Source organism: Gossypium raimondii, chromosome 1 (genome assembly GCF_025698545.1).
Source record: "Gossypium raimondii isolate GPD5lz chromosome 1, ASM2569854v1, whole genome shotgun sequence".
NCBI lineage: Eukaryota > Viridiplantae > Streptophyta > Magnoliopsida > Malvales > Malvaceae > Gossypium > Gossypium raimondii.
Genome location: NC_068565.1, coordinates 44,452,675 through 44,472,821, shown reverse-complemented (window position 1 = coordinate 44,472,821; position 20,147 = coordinate 44,452,675). Strand labels below are relative to the sequence as shown.

Genomic DNA, 20,147 nt, shown 5'->3' with positions numbered 1-20,147 from the left:
GGTAGGCTTGCTAGGACTCTTTTCAAATCCCAACCTCACGAAGTGCTCATCTATCCTCACGTACCAAGCTCGCGGAACCTATTTCAAATCGTATAAGGCTTTTTTAAGCCTACATACCTTCTCCTATTTTCTTTTAACTGCGAACCTAGAAGGTTGCTCCACATAGATTTCTTCCTACAAATAGCCATTCAGAAAGACTGATTTAACATCCAGCTGATGAATTTTCCAATCCATCTGTAACACCCTTAACCTGTATCCGTTGCCGGAACAAAGTTACAGAGCATTACCAAACAAACAGAACAGTAAACATTCAATTCATACATCAATGTAATACATATTCTAAATTCATAAAAATACATTTGATAAGCCATAAAAGTAACATGTTTTTAATCCCATTCTTGATGCGTTTTTGGATGATTTATCATGTAAATTAGTGAATTTGATGCTCTTAATCCTTTAAATTCATGTTTCTATACTTAGGTGAGCATAGGGGAACGAAAGGAGTGAAAAACAAGCCAAAATCAAATAAAAAGAGCTATTTTCAGTATCCACACGGCCTGGGCATTTCCACATAGGCTGGTTACAAGCTCGTGTGAGCCACACAGACTGGGCACACGCCCATGTGCCAGCCTGTTTCGATTTCGCACCCTGTTTCCCAAAACCGCAGAAAAATCCAATTTTTAAGGTTTCTGAGCATTCTAAAGTCTATAAATATCAATTAGAAGAAGACCTAAGGGGACACACATAGAAGATTGAAGAAAAGACTCGAAGAACGCCATCGGAATCATCTCGAAAGCGGATCTCCTTCAAGATTGAAGATCTCCATTTAATTTCTTTAGAAGCTTATTTGGGTTTCTTTATGTCTTGTTGTTATCTTAACTTTGAGATGTTTCTATTTAGGACTATGAACTAAATTCCCTAGATACATAGGGAAGATGAAACCTATGATGAATCTTATTATTTGATTTCTGATTTACATGATAATTACTTGATTCTTGTTCTCAATTATGTATGCTTATTTCATGTTTTAATAATCTAAGGATATTAATTCATGTTTAATGTTCTTATTTCAGTGGAGCAAAATTCCCTGTTTAAGAGTAGATCTAGCATAATTGAGTGGAGTTGCATGCAATCCTAGAAATAGGACGTCATAAATCTACTGGATTAGAGTCAAACGAAATAAGGGAATCCATTGATCGAGTTAATGTGACAATAGGGGTTTTAATTAGAAAGAGATTTCAATTAATCAATCTAGAGTTAGTAGTTCTTACTCTCAAAAGAGATCTTAACATAATTTAGAGATTTCTACGGATTAAGGCACAAGTGAATAAATCATTTAATTCAAATTCATAATAATAAGTGAAGTCTAGGTGGATTCTTTCCGGGGTATTGTTTCTCTCATTGGTATCTTCGGTTATTTTCCTATTTTATTCTCTGTTGCATTCTTAGTTAAATTAGTTTAGTAATTTTAGATTAAAAACAATTACTCCAACTTGTCGGCTAAATAATAGAGAATGATAATTACTAGTACTTTTAGTCCTCATGGATACGATATTCCCTACTCACCGTAGTTATACTATTGTTTGATAGGTGCGCTTGCCTTGTCATATGTATAGTTAGTTTAGAGACAATCAAGTTTTTGGCGCCATTGCTGGGACTAAAATATTAGGAACTCTTGATTTTTATTAATTTAGCCATTTATTTTTCTTTGCATTTTATTTTTGTTTTTAGTTTAATTTTGTTTTCTAATTTTTCTTTTATTTGCTTCTAGCATGTTTTTTTAGTTTAGGACTAGAAAAACCCGTCGGGACCATTACTATTTGATAGTGAAATTGAAAGTACAGCTAATAGAAATCATAGAGAAGCAAGGCACAATCGATGAGTATAGTAGACGAGCAAGAGGACGTTATCATTATTATTGAGGAGATGGGTGATAATCAGAATAATCAGCTAGCTCCTGCAGTTGCGGCAAATCCTGCAAATCCAAATCCAAATCCTACCCCTCGTACTATGTACCATTATGCCAAACCCACTCTAACTGGGGCTAAATCGAGTACTGTGAGACCCACTATTGCTACAAATAATTTAAAACTGAAGCCGAACACTATTCAGATGATACAATAATTTGTTCAGTTTGATGGTTTGCAAGACGATGATCCCAATACTCATATTTCTACAACGCCATCTTTTCCAAAGCTTGCCACGAGCCTATCCTGAACTATGCAGGGAATTAACTGAGTTGAATCTGTGCTTAGAAACTGGAAGACTTCTAGCCTTCGACTAGTACACTGCCAAATCAAATCTAACCCGGGTCTGATTTTCACGAACATAATGCCCTAACTTTTCAAAACCTGTATCCAAAAGAGAACCTCTCTTCAACGAAATGATCATACATTTTTCCCTTCTATGACCAAGTTGCCTTCACTTCAAATGAGTTGACTTCGACTTTGTAACGGACGAGGGACGTCCGATATCAACAGTCATTGTAGAACCTTCCAGAAAATAAAGACTGCCAGTTCTTTTACCTTTTAACAAAATGAGAGCTCCACGAGATACTTTAATGCCGCTCGACTCGATATTGATTCTGCATCCTTTCAAGTCTAAAATACTCAAGGAGATGAGATTCTTTCGTAAATCAGGTACATACTTGACATCTGAGAGTGTCCTAATCGTCCCATCATGTATCCTAATTTTAACAGTACCAATACCAATTACCTTAGTAGATGAATCGTTTCCCATGCGCACAACTCCACCTTCAACCGAACTATATGTGGAGAACCATTCTCTATTGGGACACATGTGGAAAGAACATCCCGAATCTAGGATCCACTTGGACGTGAGCTTGGAGTTATCGCTCGTTGACACTAACAAGAAATCATCACCGCTTTCATCGGCCAAGTTAGCACCAGCTACATCTTCCTCGTTACTCTTAGCAGCTCTTTTATTTCACAGTTTATAACAATTTGCTTTGACGTGACCTAACTTTTTACAATAGCGATACCTTTTGTCTCGTTTCTTTGATGCTATCAAAATGAAAGCTTGCCTATCCGCCTTGCTATCCAAATGAAGCTCATTGTCGAGTTTGTCTCTACTCAACAAATGACCCTTCACATCTTCGAACGAGAGTTTGTTTCTACCATAAATTAGGGTGTCCCTAAAAGACTTGTATGAACAGGGTCAATAGCATAGTAATAGCATAGCTTGATCTTCATCATCAATATGAACCTCAACATCATTTAAAAGAGTAATGAATTGACTGATGTGATCTCTAAGAAGCTCACCTTCGTTCATGCGAAACGTAAATAGATGTTGTTTCAACACTAAATGGTTAGCTAGAGACTTAGTTGCATAAAGAGTTTCTAACCTTTTCCATAGCAGATGAGGTCTTCTCCATCAATACCTCCTGTAATACCGTATTCGCAAGGCACAACTGGATTGCAGACAAAGCCTTTTCATCAAGCTCTTCCATTCTGTTTTATTTAGAATCTCAGGCTTTTTTTCCGGTAACAACCTTTTTCAAACCAGATTAAACTAGAATTGCCATCATCCCAACTTGCCACATATTGAAATTTGTCTCACCATCGAACTTCTCAATTTCAAACCTTGTTAATACCATATCTGAATGGGCTGATTTATGAAAATTAAACTAGCTCTGATACCACTTGTTAGAGATTGATCCGATTAAGTAATGAACAAGTAAAAATAACAGAAGAAATTGAGAAATTGAACACAGAAATTTAACGTGGAAAAACTCCTCCAAAGAGGATAAAAAACCACGGGCAAAGATAATTTTACTATAATGGCAAAAGAAACGAAGAGTACAAAAAGATGGAGATAAAAACTAAACCTCGAAAACCTGAAAACAAAGAACCCTCAAAACGTAAACACAAGATTCTCTAAATGTGTTATGAGTTATAATATCTAATGGGTGTTTTTTCTAAGGTTGTAAAATAGTCTATTTATAGGCTAAATTCATATGTCAATTAATAATAAAATAATCTAAACTAATCAATTTTTGATTGAAACAAATAAATAGAATATAACTAGAAGATTATTTCTCAAATTTGAGTGAAATAGGAGTTATACTTAACCATTAATCATATATAAATGAAAATTTACATGTTTCGCTAGTAATAGGAAAGTTATATGGTCTAATTGTTTTTCCCACAATTTTCTTCTGTTTTCTTAGGGGATAAATTTTAATAATCATTCCAGAATGGTTTGGTGCACCTTTTAAGCCTGTTAGATTAAGATCTAGTTTTGCAAGTTGAATGACAGTCTCCATCACCAAATTTGGAAGCTGAGAAACTTTGTGAATATCTGATCTGTCATGATTCCTTTTATGTCGTCCTTAGAGATAATTGAAAGCTTGACCATCATATGGTGAACGCGGTCATGCATACTTCAAATGATAACAAATTGTGAATAGTAAAATGAATTACTCAGAAGCCAATTTCATCCTACAGGATCTTGTTTAGCAATTATTTCGAAACCCTAAAGACATTTGATTTAATCATTCTACTTTGGTTAGCATAATGGAGCATCTGAACATGTGAATGAGGAGGATGAAGAGCAAGTAGGCATTGGATAAAAGTTCAAACAGTCTGTATTTGCCTCAAAAAATGCTCAGTAAAACACCCAACAGGAGGAAAATTGGCAAAATATACAATTACAGTACATGATCTTTTAATTTAGTGTGCGTGTGTATTATAATGTCACTTCGTTTATGAGGAGAAAAATGAAAATGTTAGGTTCCGACTTCCAAGGGACACAATATCATATAGAAACGGATAGAATATGTAGCTGCACTGGTGCAAATATTTATTGTTTGCAGTTGTCTTATTTCAATTATACAATGACAACAGCTAACTTGTGCACGGGGAAATTGGATGATGTTAACTTAATTGGACAGCACTGAGCTGGAGAGCTGGTTGAGGGAAGACATTTTGCATAAACAACGCTGACAGAGTTTTCAGATCGATATCCAAATTGAGTGAAGAAACAATAAGAAATTGCTGATTAAATAAGTATTTAAGATTCCTTTTGTCTGTATGACCTGATGTATATATAAAATGGAGCTGATGCCTACTGCTGCTACTGCAAATAATAGGTAGAAACATTCAACCATTAGGCTGTTCCCCTGAAGAAGAAAGAAAAATGGCAGCCCAAACAATTCACCACGCTCGTTCTAACAGCTTCCCCTTGCCATCTAGACCAAATCCACTTGTTTCAGAGCTTGATGAACATTTGAACAGATTAAGGGACTCCGAAGCAACGTCAACCTCATCATCAATAAGCCATAAGCTAAATGGCCTTCAGGATTTGTATGATTGTGTGGATAAGTTGCTGCGGTTGCCCTTTTCCCAACAAGAATTAGCTCAAGAAGAAAACAAGGGACCTGTTGATGAATTGTTGGATGGACCCCTTAGGCTCTTTGACCTGTGCAACACTGCTAAGGATATTTTGTTGCAAACAAAAGGAAGTATACAGGATATTCAATCAGTTATGCGAAGAAGACCATGCGGAGAAGTCAAGCTTGTGGGTGAGGTGAGGAAGTACTTCACCTCCAGAAAAGTGGTGCAGAAGACTATCCACAAGGCATTGAAGACTGTGAAGGGTGTGGAAACAAAATGCATCTTCTCATCTTCGAACGACCACGAGACCAAGGCAATGGTTAGCTTGCTAAGGGAGGCTGAAGCAGTCACTTCCTCCATGTTTGAGTACTTATTCACCCTCATCTCAGGGCCAATGGAACGATCAAAGTGTGGCAGCTGGGCGTTAGTGTCCAAGTTATTGCACCACAAACGGATAGCGTGTGAACAAACCGGAAGAAGAGACATTAATGAATTTGAGAAGGTTGATGCTGCTTTAAGATCAGTAATGAGTCAGAAGATGAGCAAATCTGAGAATGTTGAGATGCCAAGACAGCTAAAAGAGTTGGAGCTTTGCGTTCAAGATCTTGAAGATGGACTTGAGTGCCTCTTCAGGTGTATGATCAAAGCTAGGGTGTCTCTTCTCAACGCACTCAATCATTAGAAAATTTTGTAAACACCAATCTTGTACAGACATGAGATATACATATATATACTGAATGAAATGCAGTTTTGATACTACAATATCATTTTCTAGCATTTATCTGCACCTTTTTTTCCCATTTGTCTGGATTAAACTCCATTCTGTTTTAAACACCAACTTAGCAAGAAACTCAAGACTGATTTTCTAACTTTCGATTTTTTAAGCCATAAATTCAAATGTTTGATGTTCCAATTGAGGGAAGGTTGTTAAACCAGATTCGGACTGAGCTGACTCAATCTATCAATTAAAACATAAATAAAAATAGAGAAATAAGTCTTCAAAAATGAACTCTTCTTGACTATCCCTGAATCATCTTCTTCAATGTCAAGAATCCTACCGTCTCAATCCACAAACACATTATTAGAAACTAATAAAAAATTCAATTGACATTCACATGGTTGATTCAGATCATACACGAGCTGCATCATAAAAAATTGTTAGTTAAGGGACAATCGAATCTTCAAGAAATGCTTTCTTGCTAAAAATTATAGTATACAAGTCAAGCATGCGGATCTTGCCTCCCTTTTGCCAAACGTAAGGTGATAACCAGCAGACAAGTTGAAAGCAATGAGGCATTAATATAAGGGAAGAACGGAAAAGCAAATGGCCATTGCCTATATACTTTCTCAGCACCATCGTGTGTATTTGTATATTTTTATATTATTATCATGCTATTGAAGATAAGTTTTGATTGTATTTGCTAAAGGGTAATGAGTTGTTTTGACGGTGGAAAGGAGACAACACATGAACATTTTTGTAGATCCAAATCAAGTTCATGTTACTTGTAATTGATATTTAAAGAGGATGAGATTCCTCTTGTCCACCCTCAGCCTGTAATATATATATATTCAGCAGATGACAATGGGAAGACAGCAAATAGGTAGAGTGAGTTGAAACACACAATTGCAATTGCAAGGCCTTCTTTCTTCTCTAAAACAAAGAAAATGGCTGCCTCTCCTTTGAATGTCCAACCTTCTTTCCATGCTCGCTCAAACAGCTTGCCTTCAAGGCAACACCCCATCACTTCACAAATTGATGAAAATCTGAACCGATTGAGGGCATCTCAATCGGCCTCTACATCTTCGTCATCCACAGGACATGAACTGACCTGTCTTCAAGATTTGTACGACTATGTGGATATGTTGCTTCAGTTTCCCCTCACTCAACAACCTCTAGCTCAAGACCAGCAAAGGAAATCGCTTGAACAAGTTTTGGATGCATCTCTCGTGCTCCTGGATGTATGCGGAACCGCTAAAGATGCCTTGTTGCAAATCAAGGAATCCACTCAAGAACTCCAATCGGTTTTGCGCCGAAGACGAGGAGAAGTTGAAGGGCTTGTTGATGAGGTTAGAAAATACTTAACCTCCAAGAAGGAAGTGAGAAAGGCAATAAGCAAGGCCTTCAAGAACTTGAAGCATATGGACAATAAACTTATGAGCAAAGACGGTGAGACCGGAGCCGTGATTAGCACCTTAAAACAAGTAGTAGCAGCCACCATGGGCGTGTTACAATCCTTGTTGTCCTTTATTTCAGGGCCAGAGGCATCGAGCCGGTGGTCACTAGTTTCAAAGTTAATGCACCAGAAAAGAGTAAGGTGCGAGGAAGAAGAAGAGAAAACAAATGAAATCGCGAATGCTGAAGCCGCATTGCGTTCCTTCATTAAATCTGGAAACGTGAAGCATGTTGAGAATGTGCAAAATGAGCTCCAAAACTCAGAGTTGTGTATCCAAGACCTTGAAGAAGGTCTTGAAAGCTTCTTCAGGCGTTTGATCAAAGCTAGAGTCACTGTTCTAAACATTGTCAACTGTTGAAATCTTGGCATTGTAAACTTGTACATAATTATAACTTACATGTATACAACTATTGTTAAAACAAAAAATTATACAGTCTTCGTTCCACCAACTTTCTCTCTTTTCATTAAATCTTGTCCACCAATATCTGAACTTTCAAGTTGAACTTTTCTTTTTACGAGATTATAGATACTGGAATTCCAACTCCAAACCCAAATTCCAGATTTGATGCGATTCTGCTATGAATGCATGAGCTGTCAGGATTCCTGTTTTGATAAGTTTTAACAATTTGATTACTTTGACTATGACATGGTAGATACATGCATATCTCACACGCTTTAAGAAAATAAATCATAGTCTGTCGATCACAATAGTTTCTTCGGTTCTGTGAGGAGAAAAGGCAGCAAAGGATACGAAAGTGGATCTTGTCCTACCCCTTGCCATTTTTACTCCAATTATTTTGATTTTGATTTTAATCTGTATTTAATTTTGTGTTTAAAAGGTCCATTATTTAACGAAAACTGTCTCTCAGTTATGCTCACAGCTTTGTCATCCTGCATTGATCATTAAACTCCACCCATTTTTCTATAAGTTGCAAACTATGTACAGGTTGAGATTGCAGATCTTGCCCGCCTCCTGCACGACAAGAAATTAATAAACTCAACCATGTTAATTGCATGCACATGTTCAAGTCGATGTTGATGGAAATGATTAAACAATAATAGTTACATAAATTAGTCTCTTGTCTCCAAATAATAGACAAGTAGCCACTGTCAGTTGAAGCAAGCTTAAAGCCACTAGTGCATAGCCCCATTATATAGTATAGTTTTATTATATCAGGAATCTTATATACTAATTAAAAGAATCATGTTATGAGTTGTGGAGCATGTTAGGAGGGAGACATCGCTCAACCATGCTGACATAGTAGTTCAGATTGGTATCAAGTTCATGTTACCTCATGACTTCAATTTGGAAGGGTGAGATTCTTCATGTCTCCTCTTTCACACAATATATGCATATATATATTAGGTAGATGAAGGGAAGAAAAGGCAAATTGAATTCAGATCACAACTTCCAAGTTTTTATTTCCAGAAGAAATAATGGCTACCACCGGTTACCACAATCGTTCCAATAGCTTTCCCTCTCGAGCCCACCCTCTTGCTTCCAAGGTTGATGAGCATTTGAGCAGATTGGCATCGTCTGAGTCGGCATCTACATCGTCGTCCTTAAACCAAAAACTCGGTAGACTTCACGATTTACATGATTGCACTGAGAAACTGCTTCTGCTACCCTTGACTCAACAAACCTTATCCCATGAGCAGCAAGGGGAATATGTCGAAGAGCTGTTGAATGGATCTCTTGGGCTTTTAGATGTATTCACCACTGCCAAGGATGTCGTATTGCAAGTAAAGGAACGCACTGTAGAACTTCAATCTATCTTGTGCTGAAAGAGAGGTGCTACAAAAGGCTTTGCTAATGAGGTTAGAAAATACTTGAGCTCTAAGAAGGCAGCTAAAAGGGCAATCTTGAAGACCTTGAAGAATTTGAAGCAAGAGGAAAGCACCGCTTTGAACGAGACCTATGCCACGGTTAGCATCTTAAGGGAGGTTCAAGCAGTCACTCTTAGCATACTAGAGTCCTTGTTCTCCTTTACTTTTTGTTTGTACAAAACTCCAGTGAGAAAAATCTTGAACACACGAACGGAACTTGAATAGAATAAGAAGAAATAGGACAATGTTTCAAGGCGTGTATCAAGCCACTATCTTTAAGGTTATATTCACCCCCACCAATTTTCGGTGTGCAAATGAGTTCCAAGCAACTTAACCTTGAGGATACAATGAAACCAATGTCTATTTGCATTTTACACTGACAAGAAAAGTCCACTACGCACTAAGCAATGTATAACAAGAAACTCAATTTCTACAAAGGATTTCTGCAGTAATACTTTATAAAATAATCTAATAATATTAGAAAATGAAGGAAGGAAAGAAAAATATTAGAATTTGTTAGTGTATTTTACAAATGAAATCTCATTCCTATTTATAGGAATTTTCATGTCTCTTCAAAGAGACATCTTTCATCAATAGATGTCTTTCTAAATAATAATGTCTTTAAAAAAACACATAATTATTCATTTAATATTATAACTATTCAAATAATGTTATTTAATTCTTCTTCTTAATTCTTGACAACATTCATCATTATTATCAATTTGTTTCAATGGAATCTCATTCTCATTTGAAGAATGAATCAATTGTTGTGGTGTAATTGTCTTGATATAGAATTAAATCTATTTTCATAAAAAATAGCATCTCTTGATTCAATAACAGTATTAATTGAAATTGAATCATTTGGTTCAATTACCATGAACCTATATGCTTTTCTATTATGTGTATAATCTATAAATATGCGTTCAATTCCTCTTTCACCTAACTTTTTACGTTTAGGTGTTGGAATTTTAACAATAGCTCTACAACTCCAAACCTTCAAATAATTAAGGTTTGGTTTCCTTTTCTTCCATTGTTCATAGGGGGTTCTTTTGGGTTCTTTATTAGGAGCTCTATTCAATATATGACAAACTGTTAGAACAACTTCTACCCAAAAACCTTGTCCAAGACCTTCAGCACTTGGATTATAGTATTCTCCTCCTCTATCTGATCTTCAGCACTTGATAAATGATTCACACTGAAGTTCAACTTTAGATTTATAAACTTTAAATTTATCAAGCGCTTCATCTTTTGAATGCAATAAGTATACATAACAATATCTATAACAATCATCAATAAAAGTACCAAAATATTTATTTCCACCTAATGTAGGATTATTATGCATGCACATAAATCACTATGTATCAAATCAAGCAATTTTGTTTTCCTTTTAACTTTAAGGAAAGGGTTTCTTGTACTTTTTGTCAACATACATGTATTGCATTTTTCAATATTATTATTAAAAACAAGAATTAAATCTAACTTATACATGTCATTCAATTTTCTATAATTCAAATGACCTAATCTATAATGTCACAAACAAAAAGATTCAACCATATAAGCAGAAATAGTATTTTTATTCTTATTAAAAATATTGAGTTTGAACATACTCTCATACATATACCCTTTCCCCACAAAAATTCCTCGCTTGGACAAAATAAACTTATCTGCCTCAAAAACAAGTTTGAAACCAAACTTATTCAGCAGACTTCCAGACACTAAATTCTTCCTAACTTTTGGTACAGTAAGTGTCTTTTTGAATAATAATGTCTTTAAAAAATACATAATTAATATTTTATAACTATTCAATATTATTTAAATAGTTATAACTTTTTTTTTCAAAAAATCAAATAATATAATCTTTTGATTAATTACATCCATTCATTTATAGTTATTGGAACACTATAAATACTTGAAAATGTTTCAACACTTTTGAGGTCCAGAAAGAATCACATACGAGCCCCTAGTCGTTAGTCTCAAAGCTTTTGCACACAAAAGAGTCAACAATGAAGGAGAATAGCATATCAAAGAAATGGCAAATCTTTGAAGCCTCACTCACGTGTCCCTTGCAACAAGGAAAACCGACCTTATGCAAATTGAGAAAGTTCGAATGAACTCAAATTATCATAGTCTTGCCTTCAAGACTTCACAGAAGGGCTTGAGGATCTACTTAGGGGGCTGATCAAAATTAGAGTCATTATTCTCAACATACTCAACAATTAACCTAGTCTCAGATATCATTGGACTTCATCTTATACGTTAAATTCAACACAAATGTAATATTCTTAGGTTACGTTATAGTAAAATATACTTTAGAAATTTTTGCTTCTATTGCATATTACTCTTTCTTTCATCTTCCTTCTTTTTCTTTTGTCCTCTCAAATATTAATCATCTCTTTTCTAATGCATTGGAATCACAAAAATTGTATGACATCATAACACGATTACCATGGACAGTACAATTTTATCATTGGCTAAACTCTTTAATTAACATAAATTGAGATAATACACAAGAGATGTGAAGCTTGATGCAACATCCTTCACGGAAAAGAGATCCATCTTCTTTAAACATGTTGATAAATATGAGATAAAGATGATTTTTGTAGTGATTTAAGATACTTAAGAGTGAAAGTACAAGAATGCCCATTTAGGATCATCAAACTTTCATGTTTCAATCTTCCAACATGGCATTATGACGCTCAATCATGGTGTTGCGATCAATGAAGTCAGTTCCATATTGGTTCCTACCATTCCAGTCGATACGCATCGTTCCGATAATAAATTATTGCAACCAACTCCTGTTTTTCACATCGACTAAAATTTTGGTACATATCGGTCGCAACAACCTATTTCGTCCAATTTTGGTCACACCAGTCCAACATTCTGCACAACTAGTGCATTATTATAAAGGTGATCATGGGTCAGGTTGGGCCGGGCCGAGACAAAATTTTAGGCCCATTTTTTATGCCCGAGCCCAGCCCGACCCAAAATATGGGCCTAAAAATTGGTCCAAGCTCAGCCCGAAAGAAAATTGTTAAGCCCGAGCCTGGCCCGGCCCGACCTATATTAGATTTTACAACACCAAAATAGGGAAACATGAAAGTTAAAAAGTATATTTGATTAAAAATAAAAAACATTTATTTATTTAATATATAATTCGGGCTGGGCCTGGGCCAAAAAAGTTTTACCTGAGGCCTAACCCGTTTTCTAAACTGGTCTCGTTTTTTGCCCAAACTCATATATTGGGCTTATATTTTTACCTGAACCGTCCTATTTTACAGGCGGGCCGTCGGGCTGGGCCGAGTAGCCCAACCCATGATCACCTCTATTCATGAATAATATTAAAAAAATATAAATTTTCTAAAATATAAATTTTCTAACATTTTACCATTATGGTAATAAATAATGAAAACATTTACCGAAAAATTGTGCTTCAATTACAGCATGAATATTTAATATTTGAAAATTATTAAATATCATTCATTTGATATTTGTAAATATTTTTATATCATTCATCTGAAATTTATTTGTAAAAATTTGGAACAAATTGGTGTCGGTACACATCAATTCTAGTAGAAAAACGGTACACCCACCGGTGCGATACTGACAACCTTGGTTGCGATGTAGGCTATTTTGGTTACACAATAGAACAACACACCATCAATTTTTATTAATTTTTATGCTAAAAACTAAATAAAACATTGAAAAAATTATAAAAAATACAAAAACACACGAAAACTTATGAAAAATTAGACTTTGCACATTTTAGCCTAAAACGGGGCTGTAAAAATTAGAGTATATTGGACACTACTCATACTCCGACGATCGAATCCCGAGAGAAAAAAGAATATTGAAAGGTTGGAGTTCACAACACTTAGAAATTAAAACATAAATTACACATTAACCTACTAATTCAATCAAATACATAAGCTACTCAACCTAAACATCTATGAACACAATCAATATCATATAAGTTAGAATACTAAACTAAAAGGAAAACTATTCTAAATCTATTTTGTAACACAAATGAATGGAACCAAGCTTCGAAGTAGTGACCGGTTCTTTCCTCCTAATTTTGTCTTGACTCATTGGGATGATGCAATTGCTACATTGCTATGTATTACTACTATCTCTCAATACTCTTAGGCTCTTCGATAAACATGATACACTAATAGATCCCTAACCTCTACAATCCGGCCTAGACGTTATGATTGAATCATGAAAGTCACATTAGCTATTGAAATTGCCTACAAAAACATTCAAGTTCATTAAAATGGACTATTGTAGAAAAATCTCAAGTTTACTTAGAAATAATCTTTACTTGTTAAAAAGGTATTGATACTTGTTGACGTATCAATACAATTTGGGTACTATATTAAATTATGAAATCGTGATAATAAAATTTCAGTAACCAAATATATATATTTAAGTCCACTGCTTTATAAAACTAATAAGAATCACTTTTAAGAAAAACATTTTCGTTCGACTTCAAAAAGTCACGTTAATAATTTATTACGTTTTAGGAAACATTTCTTTATGTTAATTATCTCGATTATTTTGATTTTAGTTCCAAAGTTGATAGGAAAAATCATATTTGCACCATCTTAAAATAATTTAAAATAAAATCTTGAAAACCTATTCATGTTTGAGTTTATTGTCAAAAACATATAATGCAAAATCCCCAAATTAAACACCCAAATGATTAATAAAATCCACACCACATTTTTTAGAACAATGCAAAACCCAAAAGAACTAATAAAACAATTTAGAAATACGTTTTTAAGAGAAAACTGACGACAGTGCTCCGAATGCCGAGTCTGACCCCTAACCTCATGAGTTATATGGAAAGTTGGGAAGAACTAAAGAGTGAGTTATGAAGCTTAGTATGGTCTTAACATAGGTACATATAAGCGCATAAGCATAAATTATTACATACAAGTATGCAAAAAACAGATCATGTCAGAATAACAATTTCACGGTAATTTTCGATAAAAGAATCGTATGCATGGATAACAGTATAATTTCCTACCCAACCATCCGCTATATTGCACAGTAAGAGCTACCCCATAACTCATCCATCCTTGCACACCAAAATAATATTTACAGATGAACTGCCAATATAATACTAGTTTTGATCGGTGAACCGGCCCAACATTTAGAGCCTATACTTCCACCTTCAATATCCCAATCACGATGCAATAGCATGACATGCTTTTTCAAATAAAAAAATAGTAACGATAGCAGTATTGACATACAACTTTCATGTATTCAGAAACAGATTGTTATTTTAATAGTAGTAGTAAACATGCATCAGTAGCAATGGCAGATTTAAGACAGGGTTTACATCACATACATTATCAACATAAGAATTCAAAGTTTATTAGATCTATCATACATAGTTTCGTTACCCAATAAATTCAATTGACGGTTTTTCGATACAGGTTCAAAGGTTATTTTTATACCAGATCCAGGTTTACTTAGCAAAACCGAAATCATTATAGGTATTTAATCATCATCAAGATATGAAATTAACAACCAAAAATCACAAGGGTAGCACATAAGCATTCGGCTGAATGCCGACACACACGCATTACAACACTAATCAAGATACACACCTTCTCTACTAGTCCATTCGACACTCCTCAAGTTTAGATTTGTGTTGAAGTTGGTCGTACATGAAGAAAGAGCCGTAATTCCAACACTCGATTCCATGGATTTAATCACCAATAGCCATGAAGACCAAGCAAAGTAGGAGGTGACGACAATGAAGATGCAAGAGGGTTCAACGATGCAAGCTCATTTTGTTCATTTTGTTATATTTAGTTGATGAAATGAGTGTTAGTTCATTTCTAACTAAGTTAGCTTTTCGATTGATGTAATTAGCTTATGTATGAGTAACCAAACCCAATGTAAACACGCTTTTGTATAAGTTTACAAGCTAAGATTTCAAGTTTCTATGTAATTAGTGGAGTTCGACATAGGTAATTACTTGTTGATTTTGACAAGCCTTATGCTTGAGTTATGTCAATTATGGCTTCAAGCCATTGTTTTATGTATGAATGAAATCGGTTTTGTTCATCAATATTCTCTAAAATTTCCCACACTTATTCTCTTCTTTCTTTAACTCGAAATTGTTTGTTTGCTCTTAGTGCTTGGTTTATGTATTGGCAAGTTTGAGGCTTGCTCGACAAGATACTTTGTTTGCTCAAGAGTCTCTCTTGATTCATTGTTGCACCAACAATTGGTATCTAGAGCTTATTTCTTAAGGGACCTGTTATACAAATCCATGGCTTCATCAAGCTTTTCACCAGCTGCACCTCAAGTATTCAATGGAGAAGGCTATCACATATGGGTGGTCAAAATGAAGACTTACCTGCAGGCTTATGATCTGTGGGAGGTGGTCAACTCGGATGTTGAACCGTAACCACTTAGAGGCAATCCAACGTTGGCTCGGATCAGGCAAACATCTCGATGAGAGGACCAAGAGGCACAAGGCCATGTCTTGCATTCAGAACTCAGTGTCAGATGTGATTTTCACAAGGATTATGGCCTGTGAATCACCAAAACAGGCCTGGGATAAGTTGCAAGAAGAGTTTCAAGGACAGAGAGGACAAGGCGCAACGATTCTTGAATTTGAGGAGAGATTTGAGAATTTAAAGATGAAGGAAGAAGAAAGCTGTCAAGCAATATTCTCGCGGGATTATGGTCGTGGTTAATAGCATCGAGCTCCTTGGAGAGCGGTTTAATGAAGCTAGGATAGTGGAGAAAGTAATAGCAACTCTGCCGAGAGGTATGAGGCAAAATCTCATCTCTCGAGGACTCAAGGATCATCCACCATTTCCCCGGACAGAGTTGATCAATGCTCTATATGCTCAAGCGCGAGGAGAGCAAGTAGACGGAAGAGCATCAAGAAGGTGCCTTTCGAGCAAGGACAAATCGCCTACAAAGGCAAGAAGGCTTGGAGAGACAAGCCAAAGAATGATCTTTGCGAGAGAGAAGGTCAAACTTGCAAGCACCGTAGAAGGGTTGGTCATCCGGAAGAAAAGTGTTGGTTCAATCCGGATCTTGTGTGTCAAGATTGTAAGAAGAAGGGTCATGTTGAGAGAGTTTGCAAGAGCAAGACCAAATCAAGACAGAACCGGTCTCAACAGATGAAAGCCGAGGCTCGAGTAGCTAAGGAGGACAAGGACCAAGAGGAGCAAGTCTTTCTTTGTGTCATGCTCACCGCCAGAAAGGCTCTCATCCGGTTGGCTCCTAGACGATGGATGCACCAATCACATGACACCGATCTTGCAATCTTCAAGTCTTTAGACGAAACTGTAGAACCAAAGTCAAAATTGGTAATGGGCACTTTATTCAAGTGAAGGCAAAGGTGATGTCTTGATATGCACTCCACAGTGCCAAAAGGATCTCAAATGTGCTCTTGGTGCTCGAAATTGACAGAAACCTACTCAAATAGCTCAATTCTTTGGAGAAAGGTTACTCTGTGGTGTTCAAGGACAAGCGATTGCAAATCGGTGATCCAAGTGGATCCAAACCGATGGCGATCCCTATGGTGATAAGAGCTTTGTGGTTGATGGACAAAGAAGTCGACATTGCCTACACACCCACATCGATGAATCTAAGTTGTGGCATCAAAGGTGGGACATGCCAACTTCGGATCGATGGCCCCAATGGTCGAGAAGACTGGTGAAAACTTCATCAACTCGGTGGACCATGATGATGTGTGTGAAGTGTGTCGACTAGGAAAACAGCCGATTGCCATTTCCCATGAATCAAGCCCGAGAGCCTCAAAAACTCCAACTAGTGCACACCGATGTGTGTGGCCCTATGAGGACTGAGTCACTAAGTGGAAACAGGTATTTCATACTGTTTGTTGATGATTTCTCTAGATATTGCTGGCTTTACTTCTTAAAACAGAAATCAGAAGTGGCCACTGTGTTTTGGAAGTTTAAAACTGCTGCTGAGACAGAAACAGGCTGCAAGCTGAAGACCATAAGGTCTGATAATGGGACTGAGTACACCTCAGCTCAGTTCCAAGCCTTCTGTGATAAGGCAGGCATCAAACACCAGCTTACCAACACTTATACACCTCAACAGAATGGTGTAAGTGAAAGGAAGAATAGGAGCTTAATGGATATGGCCAGGTGCTTAATGATTCAGAAGAATCTGCCTAAAGCACTATGGGCAGAAGCAGTTAACACTGCAACATACATTCAAAATAGACTTCCAACCAAGGCTTTGGATCAGAAGACTCCATTCGAGGCCTGGTTTGGCTTCAAGCCATCACTGGCTCATCTGAAGGTCTTTGGATGCATATGTTACACACATGTACCTGCTGTTAAAAGGGACAAATTGTCTGAAAGGGCTCGACCTGGTCTTCTGGTGGGCTACAGCACTGTTAAGAAGGGCTATAGGATCTTGGATCCTTCAACAAACAAAGTGTCGATGGCGAGGGATGTGGTATTTGATGAAAGGTCATGTTGGGCTGGAAAGGCATGAACACGAGGAAGTTTCAAGAACTTACAACAAACCAAGTGAGCCAAACAAAGTGTTCTGAAATGGACATTGATGATGAACCAATCGGAGGAACAAGATCAATGATCGAGATTTATGAAAGGGCTCATATAGCCATAGTGAACCAAGTAACTTTGAAGAGGTGAAGCTCAACAAGAGTGGAAGCGAGCAATGGTGAGGAGATCAAGATGATTGAGAAGAACCGGACACAGGAATTGGTTGAAAGGCCACCAAAAGGAAGGTGATTGGGGTGAAATGGGTGTACAAAGCCAAGCGAATCTTGATGGAACCTTGAACAAGCTGAAAGCAAGGTTGGTTGTCAAGGGTTCGATCGAGCTATGGCTTGGACTACACGGAGACCTTTGCACCAATGGCGTGCTCGACACCATCGATCTCGATTGCCTTAGCGACCCAAATCGAATGGAAAATTCATCAACTCGATGTGAAATCACCTTCTCGAATGGTTTTTAGATGAAGACATCTATGTTGAACAACCACAAGGGTTTGAAATAGTGGGAGAGAGCATATGGTCTACAAATTGAAGAAGGCCCTATATGGCTTAAAACAGCTCCAAGGGCACAATGCAATGCAGAATCGATGGCTACTTGACTGATCCGGGATTCAATCGAAGCAAGAGTGAGCCAACATCAGTATGTCAAGAAGCAAGGGACACAAACACAACTCATTGTGTCCCTATATGTTGATGACCTCTCCGTGACAGGAGGAGATCGGCGATCTTGGTTAATTTCAAGACCAAGATGCAAGAGGTGTTTGAAATGTCGATCTTGGGAGTTGTCCTATTTTCTTGGAATGGAGGTGACTCAAGCACGAAATGGGATATTTTAAGTCGAAGAGCTTTGCCACAAAGATTCGACCAAGTTCTCCATGCAAAACAAAGAAACCAACTAAAACACTGTTCTTTGTTGGAGAAAAACTATCGAGCCAAGGAGATTTTGAGAAGGTATGTGAAACTACCTCAAGAGTCTAGTTGGTTGTTTGCTATACTTGACCGCCACTAGACCGGACATAATGTATCTTTGTAGGATTGCTCTCAAGGTTCTTGCATTGTTGCAATGAGAAGCATTTCAGTACGCCAAGAGAGTGCTCGAGATATGTCAAAGGCACTTTGGACTATGGCTTAAGGTACAATGAGAAAGGAAATCTAAATCTAGTTGGGTACCTTGATAGTGACTGGCTGGATCGATAGATGACATGAAAAGCACCTCAGGGTATGCTTTCAACCTTGGTTCAGCTATGTTCTGCTGGAGCTCGAAGAAGCAAAGTCTGGTGGCACAATCTACTGCTGAAGCAGAGTATGTGGCAGCAGCAAGTGCTGTCAACCAAGCCATTTGGCTTAGGAAAATCCTGGCTGATTTGAATATGGATCAAAGGGAAGCAACAGAGATCTTCTGTGACAATCAATCTACTGTTGCAATTGCCAAAAATCCTGTGTTCCATGGAAGAACAAAGCATTTTAGCATTAAGCTATATGTTGTTCGAGAAATGGAGCAAGCTCAGAAGTGAAGCTAATTCACTTGCAATTGGAGGACCAACTTGCGACATTTTGACTAAAGCCCTTAATGTCACAAGGTTTGAGCATTTAAGAAGAAAATTAGGTGTTTGCACCATGCTAACCAAGGAGGAGTGTTGAAGTTGGTCACATGAAGCCAACACTCGATTCCATCTGAGCCATGAAGACCAAGCAAAGCAGCAGATGCAAGGGTGCGATGCAAGCTCATTTTGTTCATTTTGTTATATTTAGTTGATGAAATGAGTGTTAGTTCATTTCTAACTAAGTTAGCTTGTTGATTGATGTAATTAGCTTATGTATGAGTTGTAAACACAACTTTGTATAAGTTTACAAGCTAAGATTTCAAGTTTCTATGTAATTAGTGGAGGTAGGTAATTACTTGTTGATTTTGACAAGCCTTATGCTTGAGTTATGTATTGGCTTCAAGCCATTGTTTTATGTATAAATGAAATCAGTTTTGTTCATCAATATTCTCTAAAATTTCCCAGCTTATTCTCTTCTTTCTTTAACTCGAATTGTTTGTTTGCTCAAGAAGTTTCGAGGCTTGCTTGACAAGATACTTCTTGAGTCTTGATTTCATTGTTGCACCAACAATTTGATCCACCTCTCCCAAATCTGGACGTTTAACATCATTCACATGAAACTACTTAATGTTAGAATCAATGACAAAGTTTCGGTTAAATCTAAATGTAATCGGTTAAACTAAAAAGAAGAAAGAGTAGTAATTCGAGTTAAATTTCCCGAATC

General features: G+C 36.7%; 4 protein-coding genes across 4 annotated transcripts; all 4 read left to right on the top strand.

Annotated features, from left to right (window-relative positions):
• The first annotated feature begins 5,157 nt into the window (after positions 1-5,157).
• On the top strand, positions 5,158-6,036 carry LOC105785973 (uncharacterized). Its single transcript, XM_012612183.2, has one exon. It carries the CDS (start codon positions 5,158-5,160, stop codon positions 6,034-6,036), a length of 879 nt encoding a protein of 292 aa, XP_012467637.2.
• Positions 6,037-7,019: 983 nt separating this feature from the next.
• On the top strand, positions 7,020-7,886 carry LOC105785972 (uncharacterized). Its single transcript, XM_052623981.1, has one exon. It carries the CDS (start codon positions 7,020-7,022, stop codon positions 7,884-7,886), a length of 867 nt encoding a protein of 288 aa, XP_052479941.1.
• An 870-nt stretch (positions 7,887-8,756) lies between these two features.
• On the top strand, positions 8,757-9,452 carry LOC105787319 (uncharacterized). Its single transcript, XM_052628096.1, has one exon. It carries the CDS (start codon positions 8,966-8,968, stop codon positions 9,311-9,313), a length of 348 nt encoding a protein of 115 aa, XP_052484056.1. The 5' UTR covers positions 8,757-8,965; the 3' UTR covers positions 9,314-9,452.
• Positions 9,453-15,735: 6,283 nt separating this feature from the next.
• Positions 15,736-17,045, top strand: LOC128034887 (uncharacterized). The gene is made up of 3 exons (XM_052623935.1): positions 15,736-16,035; positions 16,108-16,692; positions 16,812-17,045. Exons 1-3 carry the CDS (start codon positions 15,736-15,738, stop codon positions 17,043-17,045), a joined length of 1,119 nt encoding a protein of 372 aa, XP_052479895.1.
• Positions 17,046-20,147: the final 3,102 nt, after the last annotated feature.